General features: G+C 36.3%; 1 protein-coding gene across 1 annotated transcript; it reads left to right on the plus strand.

The window, feature by feature from the left end:
- The first annotated feature begins 20 nt into the window (after positions 1 to 20).
- Positions 21 to 974, plus strand: smim8 (small integral membrane protein 8). The gene is made up of 2 exons (XM_055044335.1): positions 21 to 274; positions 641 to 974. Exons 1-2 carry the CDS (start codon positions 146 to 148, stop codon positions 797 to 799), a joined length of 288 nt encoding a protein of 95 aa, XP_054900310.1. The 5' UTR covers positions 21 to 145; the 3' UTR covers positions 800 to 974.
- Positions 975 to 11,069: the final 10,095 nt, after the last annotated feature.

Consider the following 11,069-nt stretch of genomic DNA (forward strand, 5'->3'; position numbering starts at 1 on the left):
ATGAGGAAAACTAGAAGAAGAAAAAAATGGCAACGTTGTGAGGCAAACTAATGGAGAATGGCAATGTTATTTGGGGTGTTATTTTGATCATTAGAGATCCTTTTTCAAGTTTCTCCCGCTGAGTTCCGTCTGCTTTGGAGCGAACATGTTGGGAAAAGAAGCCGATGAGGGGAAGCAGAGTGCCGGGGAGAAAGGCTTCAGGACGCCTGGGCTGAGAGGAGCACAGACCACCACACTGTTCCGTGCTGTCAATCCTGAACTCTTCATAAAACCAGTGAGACCCGAACCCACACACACACACACACACACACAGAAAGAGAGACAGACACAAAGAGAAAAGTGTGATAGTTTTACAACATACCAGCGCGATTTCACCAAGTTTTAGACGAAACCTTGGAGTCTGACTGCTGCTGGTCGCTCCTTTGCTCGGCAGTTTTGCACATTTTTGTGGTTGACTCCCATTGATTGATTGATTGATTGATTGAAACCTGCCAGGTTTCAAAGCCATGACTCTTTTGAAAACGTCAAAACTGACCCAATAAAAGCGCCATGGACGGCTGCTCTTAGGAGGACTTTGTTATTATCTTGTGATAATAAAAACCCTGTCTGGCTTTTAACATGGAGCTGTGCTGTTTTACAGAATAAACCAGTGATGGTGTTTGGGCTGGTGGCCATCACCTTAAGCGTGGGTTACCTGGGCTATCTGCACGCTATGAAGGAAAACGACCAGCAGCTTTATGAAGCCATAGACAGTGAAGGAGAGAGATACATGAAGAGGAAGACTTCCAAATGGGACTGATGGGGATCCATGCTGCACTGCACCAAACAGGCAGTTTATTGGTGCTTCAACAGGACAATCAAGAACACATGCATGCAAATTGTATCATATCTTCTGTGGCTGATGAAAGCATAATAAATGTGGAAAATACAAAATATTTTTCAAAGTATTAAAGGAAGAAGAAACATACAATTGATAGCTGGTGTGTATATTATATGAGCTTATAGGTGAAAATCTGTGACCTTAATGTTATAGACACAAGAGAACTAACTGCTCCATCAGATCAATCTTATTAAGAAAAGGCAAAGCAATTCAAAACTTGCATCAACATTGAAATTCAACAGAAGTCTGATAGCAGCAGAAAACATGGAGAAAATATGCGCTTTGTGTTTAAGAATAATCAGTGTGAAGCAGCATCTCAGAATGTGATTGTTTTACAAAAGTCAGATTCACAAATTCAATATAAGAGATAAAGTCAACCAGGTGAAAAAATAGCCTGCACATATTTATTTTAAATACACTGTAAAAAAAAAAACTGTAATTTTTACGGTAAAATACTGGCAGCTGTGGTTGCCAGAATTTAACCGTAAAAATTACAGTCAGCTAATTTTTACAATTGCTGATTCTACAGTAATAAATGGTGTTTTATTTAACCTTTTACTGTAAAAATGACAGTTTTTACCATTGAAATTGATCCATGTTTTATCCTAAAATTTATATTAGAACAATATTATAAATAGTTAAAGCCATGAAATATGAAAGTATTTTGCTGTAAAAATAAAAGTCTAAATTATTAAATATGAATATAAATTCCTGTATAATTACAGGGTTTTGTCTGTAATTTCAAAAAAAGTATACTTTTTAAAATACAGAGAAAACCCTGTAATTATACAGGAATTCAGTGTATTTGTAATATTGTTTTAATGTCAATTTTAGGGTAAAACTTGATCAATTTCAATGGTAAAAACTGTCATTTTTACAGTAAAAAGTTAAATAAAACACCATTTATTACTGTAGAATCAGCAACTGTAAAAATTAGCTGACTGTAATTTTTACGGTTAAATTCTGGCAACCACAGCTGCCAGTATTTTACCGTAAAAATTAGTTTTTTTTTTACAGTGTGATAATTTTTACGGTTAAATTCTGGCAACCACAGCTGCCAGTATTTTACCGTAAAATTACAGTTTTTTTTTTTACAGTGTGTAATTTTTACAGTTAAATTCTGGCAACCACAGCTGCCAGTATTTTACCGTAAAATGAAACTTTTTTTTACAGTGAATTGTGAAATTAAAAAGTGCAAATTTACTTTGTAAAAATTATCAAATCGATTATAGCAGCTAAATAATGTGTTACCAGTGTAGTCTAATGGCAAAAACATGAAAAAGTATAAGTAAATTTTACATAAAATATCCAAAAACCAAACTTTATTGTATTTTTTCCATTTAATGAAAACTTTTTGGGCTGTACAAACTTCTCACAACTCTGTGCACACTGATTACAAAGAACTTGTAACACATCTTCCAAAAAGCAGCAAGCACTTACATTAGTGCAAAAGTTTGAAGAGATATGACACAACATTATCACTTCAATCCTGGTGCAGTGTTTCAATTGAATAATCCATATGAAATTGGAAATAAGAACTTTCTAACAAATGTGCTGGCCACCACTGTAACCTTTCTGAATTAGCTAAAACTGTTCACGTTTGTCAGGTTTTTTGACTTGTAAATCACCACATATTTATTAAGCCGTGACAGTGGTGCAGCATAAAATCTGTTTTATTGTCATCTGCTATCTACATATAGAAAAAAAAATGCCTAACATAAATTTGCAAGATTTAACATGAAGATGAAGATGTGAAATCTTACATTGTAAACCTTAAATGCCAATAAAATGCAGTTTTCAACATACGGCAACATAACATTACACATCATATCACATGACTCACAAAGTATGGTCTAAGTCCACTCATGGTCTGCAAGGTCAGCGATGAGTGTGAGGACTCTTGGGTTGACTGCAAAGATCTTCCTCCTCTTGCTATGCTCAACTTTTGTTCCTCTCTCCGGATTAATTGAAAAGAAACACCTTGAAGAAAAGAAATTTTATTGCATTTAATGTTATGTTTATAAATGACTTAAGAGAACGATATCACGAGATCCAGCTTTGTGGTGGCTGGATTCAGTGGCAGAGCCAGAGGAATATTCAGTGACAGGCTTTTGTGCCTATCCTGCTTCACAAACAGACTGAAGAACTCTTCTGTGTCCATGGCCATAAAAAATATACAATTTAAACACTGCAAAGAAATGATAAAACATTTTCACAGTTTCTACTGGCATTATTTCTATCATTTAGCAGTTTTTCCCCTCCATTTCAATTGTCTTTTGTATTTATTATATTTCAGTAACTAGTAACATTCTGATCTATAATGTGAAAACTTCATCTTGCTGGTAAATATAGACACTGTGTAACTAGAAGAATTACCTCTTGAGGAACTCCAGTGTTGACCGCAGTCCCACTAGGTAGTGTATATTAAAACAGTAGTAACTGCCAAACATCAGGCAGATGGCACAGGAGAAGGCAGTGATGTGGTCATTGATAATCTTCTGATCAATACTCAACATGAAGCAGTCCGCAGAGAAGCAAGAGGACCCTTTGAATAAAAAACATGAACAAATATATATCACAAAAAGCCCCTGTGTGAACCATTCAACTACTTTGTCAACTTGGTTCATACATACCACACACAATAAGGCAGGGTGTTGCTGGCACATCCTCCATCTCAACCTCTTCAGCAAGGCTGGTCTTCTCAACATAGTGGAACATTTGCTCTTCCTTCTCACCAAAAAAAGCAAGTAGAAGAAGAATCATCTCTGTACAACCACTGGGATTGACCTTTTTCACTTGCTAACTTGAAGAGACTCCAGAACTTGTTTTTCTTTCTGAGCAAAAACAGTTTTCAGGAAGTTGAGGATGTGCTCCCCCTTTTTGTCCAGATTGGTGAAGAAGGCTTCCATCAGACTGATGCCAGTAAGTTGCTGGAAGTGTTCTGCCATGCCAGTTTCATGGAACAAAAAAGGCCATTCTTGGTATAGCTTCAGGATGCTTGTACCTTTATTGATGTCCTTTCGTTGCGTGTAATAGGTGGACTTGATAAGTTCTTTCACATCTTCTGCAGCATATTTTTTGTCTTTGAACATCTTTTTCATGTCTTCTTTTTTCTTAAGCTGACTCTCTACTGTCTCAGAAAGGGGCAAAAACTTTGGCGCCCAGTTCACACAGCCATACGTCTTGAACACTGGCTTTCTGCTCAGCAGGTATCTCATCAGTGTCATTATCTGATTCCGCCTTGCGTTTAGTTATCTTTGGTGTGTCTTGTCGTTTGACATTTTCAATTCTTGCCTGGAGTTGTTTTACCAGGGAATGATAACCAAGTCCAATAACGTCACCATCAATGACATCCTTAAGTGACTTTGGATACCTGCTCACCATTCTTTCTGCTATTTCAGTAGTGTTGCGTTTGGTAGGATTCTTGCAAATCAGCATCATTTCAGAGATAATAATCCTCACCATTTGTCTTCGAAGTCGTGCACTTGGCCTTTTCTGTCGTTCCAAAGTCTGTATCAGCTCTTCTGGAAGCTTCTGCCACGGTATCTGAAAACTGTCAACCCAGGTTGGCAAAACTGGGGAGCAGCTCAGGGAAGGCGATGAAGTATCAGCAGATGATGGTTGTGAAAGTGAGGCTGCAGATTGAGAGGATTGAACGGAATGTTGAGAGGAGGATGCCCCGCCTGAAGTTGAAGCCATTGAGTCTGGAAAGGATCAACACATGAAATTGAAAAACATTAAGTCTAAACTTTTTTGGTAAAGAAAAAAAGAATGTTTATCAAAAAAAAGATATACACAATATGCTTAAGTGCAATTATCTTGAAATATCTTATCGACTGGTCATATCAAATTAAGTTATACATAAATATATACAAGTACATGTACTTTTTACTGTTACAATTTTTCAACTTTTACAATGTACAAAAGTTAAGACTTTATCTCAAAATACTTACTATTTTGGGCCCATGCAGCAACCAGTCTTCTGGCCTGTATGGCTTCAGCACAGGCAATAAGTCTCCTTCGGTGATATACTGGAAATCATCTGTGGTTGTAGTGCCCAGTTTTTCCAACACATCCTCTAAAGCAGCCAAAACCTCATGAGAAAGACCAGGAAGCACTGCTCGAATGGCATCACGAATGTCCTTTTGTGTATCCATCATATCTGTTGAAATACAGAAAACTAAAAAAAGGTTGATCTCTGAACCATTAATATCAAGCCTTTACACTGCCAAAACACTATGCTTTAATGGTACAAACCGATTCCCATCTATTATGTAAGATGATAATGGCCACATGTCAATCAGTTTACTAATGTGTCTGCATTCTAATCTTGTTTCATCCTTTACAAAGTACATGTGGTAGTGTGGAAGAAATTCTCCACGATACACTCTCATCAGAAAATAAAGTGCAGATTCATTCTTCACCAAAGTAAGGATGATTTCACCAAACTCCAGTGACTCATCATTCCTACTGACTACAAATTGGCCCTTCTTGTACGTTATTCCATTATACTGCACATCTGTGGGAGTCATTGTATTTATTTCAGTGAACCCAAAATGAAGAACTGCACCTTTAACTTCCTCACTGTACAGTTCTAAATAAAATGGTGAGCCATCTTTTATTTGCAAGGTTGGGAGAGTCACTGTTCCAGCAGAAAGAAAGGCCTGTAACATTTGATGTCTCTCTGAAAGAGTCAAACACAGATTTTTGAAGTTCTTCAGTTGTCTGGCACATCTTTTGAAGTAACTATGTTTGCTCTCGAACCGCATGGTCCAGAGCCTGATGAGTGGACCAATTTCAAAATCAGCCCTGGATAGTGCTGTAAATAATGATGTTTAGGTCTCAGTGCGTTATCTGGAAACAATACCTTCCTGGTTTCCAAATATTCCTGGATGAGAACATTCAAATATGCAACCTGAGGCTTGGAAATTTGCTGAGCACAAATCAGGTCAACAATATCCTTAAGCTGCAATGTTAACTGCCATATATCATCTTGTGAATCCTGCACCTTATCACCAATTAACAGAGGCAGTCTCAAGAAATTCCAGTTTTGTACTGCTTGTCCACTGAGTTTCAGTGCTTTTGGAGTGACAGCACAAGGTTGGAACAAGCATCTGTTGCTTTGTATTTGAATTGTCTGATGCGCCTGTTCAAAATTGTGTATGTCAGCCATTTCTTTTTGACAATCATGTATTTGAGATAAAGGGCAACATCATATGAGAGGACACCCTCGAAGATGTCATGGCCAAGACAAGGGGGCATGCCTGGTGAACAAATATTAAAGTTCTCTAAAGTATTAAACACTGACCTGAACTTTATCCCCTGTACTTCTGTCACATCCTCTCTTTCCAGCTGTTCAGTGGCAGATTGATACGTTTCTGGAGTCTGCTATGGTCCAATGATAGCGGGATTTTTACTCTGAAATTCAGACCGAGTAATCAGACAATATCTGCAGAAGTACTGAGATGTACTGAAATTTTCCATAAAACCCCCGATGCAGTGAGAGCCCAAGTTGTCTCCAGCAATGCAATACAGTGCTCCTTTCACAACTGATTCATCTGCCATAGTTATCCCATTCTCCTCTAGTATTTTCAAGTCGGTCAACAGTTCTGAAAAAACTCTGGAATGGCCAAATTCCTTGAAATCTTTCTCTCTACACAACAAGACCAACTGCATATGATCAGTATTTGATCGGACAGGGGGCGGCATATTGAGTAGAGAAAAGTAAACAGCCAAGATCTTGTGCTTTTTTTTTTGCAGATCCCAATGGGTTCACAACTTCAAATGCATCTTGATAGAGAACCAGCTTGAGACAATTTGGGTTTTCTTGAAAAAATACGTTGGACATAAACACCTTACCATTGTCACAGTCAGAGAGAACATCAGCTTTTGAGACGCCATGAGCCATCATTAGGCCCTGCCAATATTTTGAATCTAACATACCTTTTAACGTATTTAGCACAGGAACATAGTATGCAAATCTATCTTTTCTGTCCTCATCTTTGCCCAACAACACTTTTTTGGGTTCCCCATATTTGAACATGTCTTTAAAACACTGGGCTCTAGAATAAGCAGTTCTCATCGGTCCGGTGTGGCAAGCTGAGAACAAGTCCGACTGTTTTACTGTGTCACAGATTTTTGCAATATCTTCATCTGCAAATGACATTTCTTTAAGAAGCAAGTTCAATCTATTTAAAGAGTATGTCTGTCCCAATTCATGTATATTTTGCATCTCTTCTACAATGTTTTGAATGGTAGATGATGGAAGAAGATGCTGTTCCTGTAGTTTTATGTAAAACATACAAACATTTCTAAGACACAAGTCACTGAAATTTGGTCCATCTTTTCTGCATCTGGCACACTGGAATCTTTTTTGGTAGCACTTGCAGCACTGAGTATCTTCATTACTTTTTTCACAAATAAAATTTTCCAAATAATTTTTATGTTTCCTGGAGATGTGAGAGGTAAAGGAAGATTTTACACGAAACACAGAGATGCACCCTTTCACAGGGCAAGTTACTTGGCGCCCTTCTACTATATGCTCCTTCAAGTGAACAACCAAAGCTTTTATCCCTTCACACTGCCATTTACAAAGTGGAACTGTCCATTTTAATTTCGTTATACTTGTGTCCAGAGCAACTGTTGGCATGCTATTATGATGACGATATAAGTGTGCTTTTAATGCTGCATAACCAGAACACACCTGCTTGCAACCGGCCGCAACACACTTGAACTTAAGCCTCGGTTCGTTGCGATACAGTTTGCAATGGAGAACAAAGGCTTTAACAGATTTAACTGGTTCTGCACACAGGTTGCATGAATACATCTTAAGTATATTACTTCGATGAATAGCTTACAGCAATGGCGATACAAAACAGATGTTAGCAATAGCTTTGTGGAGAGGCTAACTTTCCACAACGTTTTTTTTTCTCGTTTCCCCTGAAATGTCTTTTCAACCAACCGAATGCAATTCAAACTATTTGTTTTCTGAAATTTTCCGCAATATTTCCTTACCTGAGAAAGAGAGCCAATCAGATGGAGAAGGTTGGATGATGAAGTCTCTGCACAATCTGAGCGAATAGCTAGACAAAAACACGAACCACCGTGTGCGACGGGTCCTCAAATGCAGCGCGCTGATTGGTCCGTTCAAATCCACCGCTTCCAAAGTACCGCCAGAGATCCACTGCGCCTGTCCGCGCGGACCAGGTGCAGGGGGCCCTGTTGGCCCATTAAGACTGACGCCATGAAAAGTTAAACTTTTTGAATGGGATTTTTAATTAGATTTTCGATTATTACAATTTTTAGAAAGGGTCTGTATATTTTTCCCCATAACCAATACTCTTTACAGTTGAAGGCATATTTCTTAACCTTCCTATGTTAGGGTCCCTATGGACCCGTTTTGAGTTTTAGCATGCATAAAAGTATTTCATACATTTGTTTTTTGCGTTGAAACAAAATAAAATCAATTTTTTTTTTTTTACTAAATTATAAAGTGCTCTGGTGAAAAAAATTACTTTTGTGGTGTACGTGTCATTTTTGACCCGGTTAAAATTTTTGATTATAAAACAAAAAAAATTACCAAAAATTAAATCATAAACACACAATCAACAAACAGACTCTTGCTCCAACCACTTGAGCTTCATTTAGGGGCTTTTCTCTTTGCCTTTTTGTGAGAACAAACAAAGGGAGACATATCCAGGCATGTCAAGCCATTTGAGTGTTGAGGTGGTGACTTGCAGTGTACACATCTCCAATTCATAGGATGCAACAATGAGGAGAAAATTCACTGTAAATGAAGCTTTGGATCACATCTTTGCTGCAAATGAGGCAGAGGACACAGGATTTGAGCGATGGAGATGAGCAGGCCTCTGAGAACGAAGATGATGTGGAGTACCAATTGGAAGAAACAGACACAACTGATAAGTCTGAAGAGGAGGTCACTGGTGCTGAAGCTGCTCCTGCAACACTTGGAAAGACATTGAGGAGACATACCTGGATGCCTACATTGCTGTTCTCCTCCTTGCTGGGCTTTACAGATCCAGCAATGAGGCAACTGAGAGTCTCTGGGATGCATCAATGGGCAGAAATATTTTCCGGGCAACAATGTCTCTTTGGACCTTTCAGATAATCTCAAGAGTCCTCAGATTTGACAATCGAGCAAAATATGACAAACTTGCTCCCATCAGTGATGATTAGGAGAGATGGGTGGAACTCCTTCCACTGATGTTCAACCCAAAGTACTATTGTGTGGGGAAAAAAAAGACTTGTTTTTTCCCTTTTCTTGAAGTAAATATATACGGGTCCAAATTGACCCGAAACACCATAGATGTTACTATATTTGATAATATTAAAATTAAAATCTTTTTTTTTGTTGAACATTTAAGAAATATGTTTTAATATCTCTCAGTTACACTCAGGTAACAGAACAACTGATTATTTTGTTGCCTTCTTCTCTTAAGGTTAATTTGACCACTTTTTAGACATTGAAAACGAGGGGTATGCTGTTGAAACAAAGGCCCAGGGGGTCACAAAAAAATATTAAAACCAATCTTTTTATGGATAAGGGAGCCTAACCAGCTAAACAAGAGTTAAGAAAAGCATTGGATGAAAAAAATTGTTTTTAGGGTATTTTATGCCTGATTTAATATATGGGTCCAAAATGACCCGCTTACACCACAGATGGCAGCAGAAAGCTAACACCAGAGGAAGGTTAAGAGAAGGTATGCAAGAAATGTGCAGCCTATTTCTGTTATCCCCATGAGCGTATATGTAAATTTATAAGAATAAAACCCCAAAATTACAGCATTGACTCTTCAAATCATTGCAGCATATTTCTGTAATTGCCACAAAAGCATGCCCATTTAACAGTTACCAACTGTATTATTCAGGAGAATTAAATGCAAAGGTTACAGCACTAATACAATTTTTTTTCATTTCCACAACTTATGCATATTTACACTTTTCAACTGTATACTTTAGATTACTTAAATGTAAAAATTACAATATACACTGCTAGAAAAATTATTGTATATTTTTGTAATTTCCACAGCAGTATGCATATTGAACAGTTTCTAACTGTATAAATTATCATTATTGAATGCAAAAACTACGGTATACATTGAAAGAAAAATTACAGTATGTTTCTGTAATTGTCACAACAGTATGCATTTTTAACAGCTACTAACTGTATTATTTACGAAAGAAAATTGCAAAAACTACAGTATGTACTACTAGAAAAATTACGGAATTTTACTGTTAAAAGTATTACAAGATTTTATTTTACAGCAGTGCAATGTAAAATTTATTTTAAAAACTGTAAAATTTACATATTTTGTTAATTATCTCATTTACGGTAATTACTTGTTAAATAAACAGTATTAAACTGATTTCCAATTTACGGTATTAAATTTTCGTTTTTTACTTTCTTTAACTGTAAAATCTACGGATATTTTTACAGTGTAGGCTACATTTTTCTGAAATATATTTTTAATATGTCATCAATTGGATCCATTTCTAAGAATGTTCAAAATGTAAAATAAATATATAGAAAAAAAGATCTTTCTAATATGTTGCTTTAAAATATATGTTGATATCATGGCATATGTCACAAATGAGTTAAAAGAGTTATTCACTAATGTGACATATGCCATCACTTTAGTGTAAGGTTGAATATATGAATAATTGTATTTCTAACAAATAACAAAAAAAAAAAAAACTATATTTATACAGATACACTCATACAGTGACCACTGACTCAGAGGCCAAAGCTTTGGTGACAAATACAACAGCACCGGTGTCTGCCATCTTCCATCAAGTAAAAATAATTAAAGTTCTTACATGGTTAATTAAAAAAAATTAACAAACGGGCAGTATAACTAACTTTAACTTAAAAATGAAATGAAAGTAAACAAAAACATTATTTTGGTTTTAATTCTGAAATTAGCTCATGAAGTTGATTTAACAAAAAGAAACAAGTATCAAAATTTAATTAGAAGGATAAACACGTCAATGCTTGTAATAAAAATAGTAATTATGATTTTGCATTAAATCAATTGCACGTTTTTCTTTATGAAAAAAATAGTCTGTAAATTTTAAACATGTTTTTTTTTTTATTAATAAAAATGTCTGTTATGGGGTTTTAAACATCGGCTAAGACCTTTATTATTATTGATATTATTCTTACTATTAT

The sequence above is a fragment of the Poeciliopsis prolifica genome, unplaced genomic scaffold (genome assembly GCF_027474105.1).
Source record: "Poeciliopsis prolifica strain line A6 unplaced genomic scaffold, Auburn_PproV2 SCAFFOLD020, whole genome shotgun sequence".
In the NCBI taxonomy this organism is placed as follows: domain Eukaryota; kingdom Metazoa; phylum Chordata; class Actinopteri; order Cyprinodontiformes; family Poeciliidae; genus Poeciliopsis; species Poeciliopsis prolifica.

Coding starts and splice junctions, on each gene's coding strand:
- smim8 (XM_055044335.1), top strand. CDS start 146: ATGTTGGGAAAAGAAGCCGATGAGGGGAAGCAGAGTGCCGGGGAGAAA. Junction 275..640: donor CTGAACTCTTCATAAAACCA/GTGAGACCCGAA, acceptor GCTGTTTTACAG/AATAAACCAGTGATGGTGTT.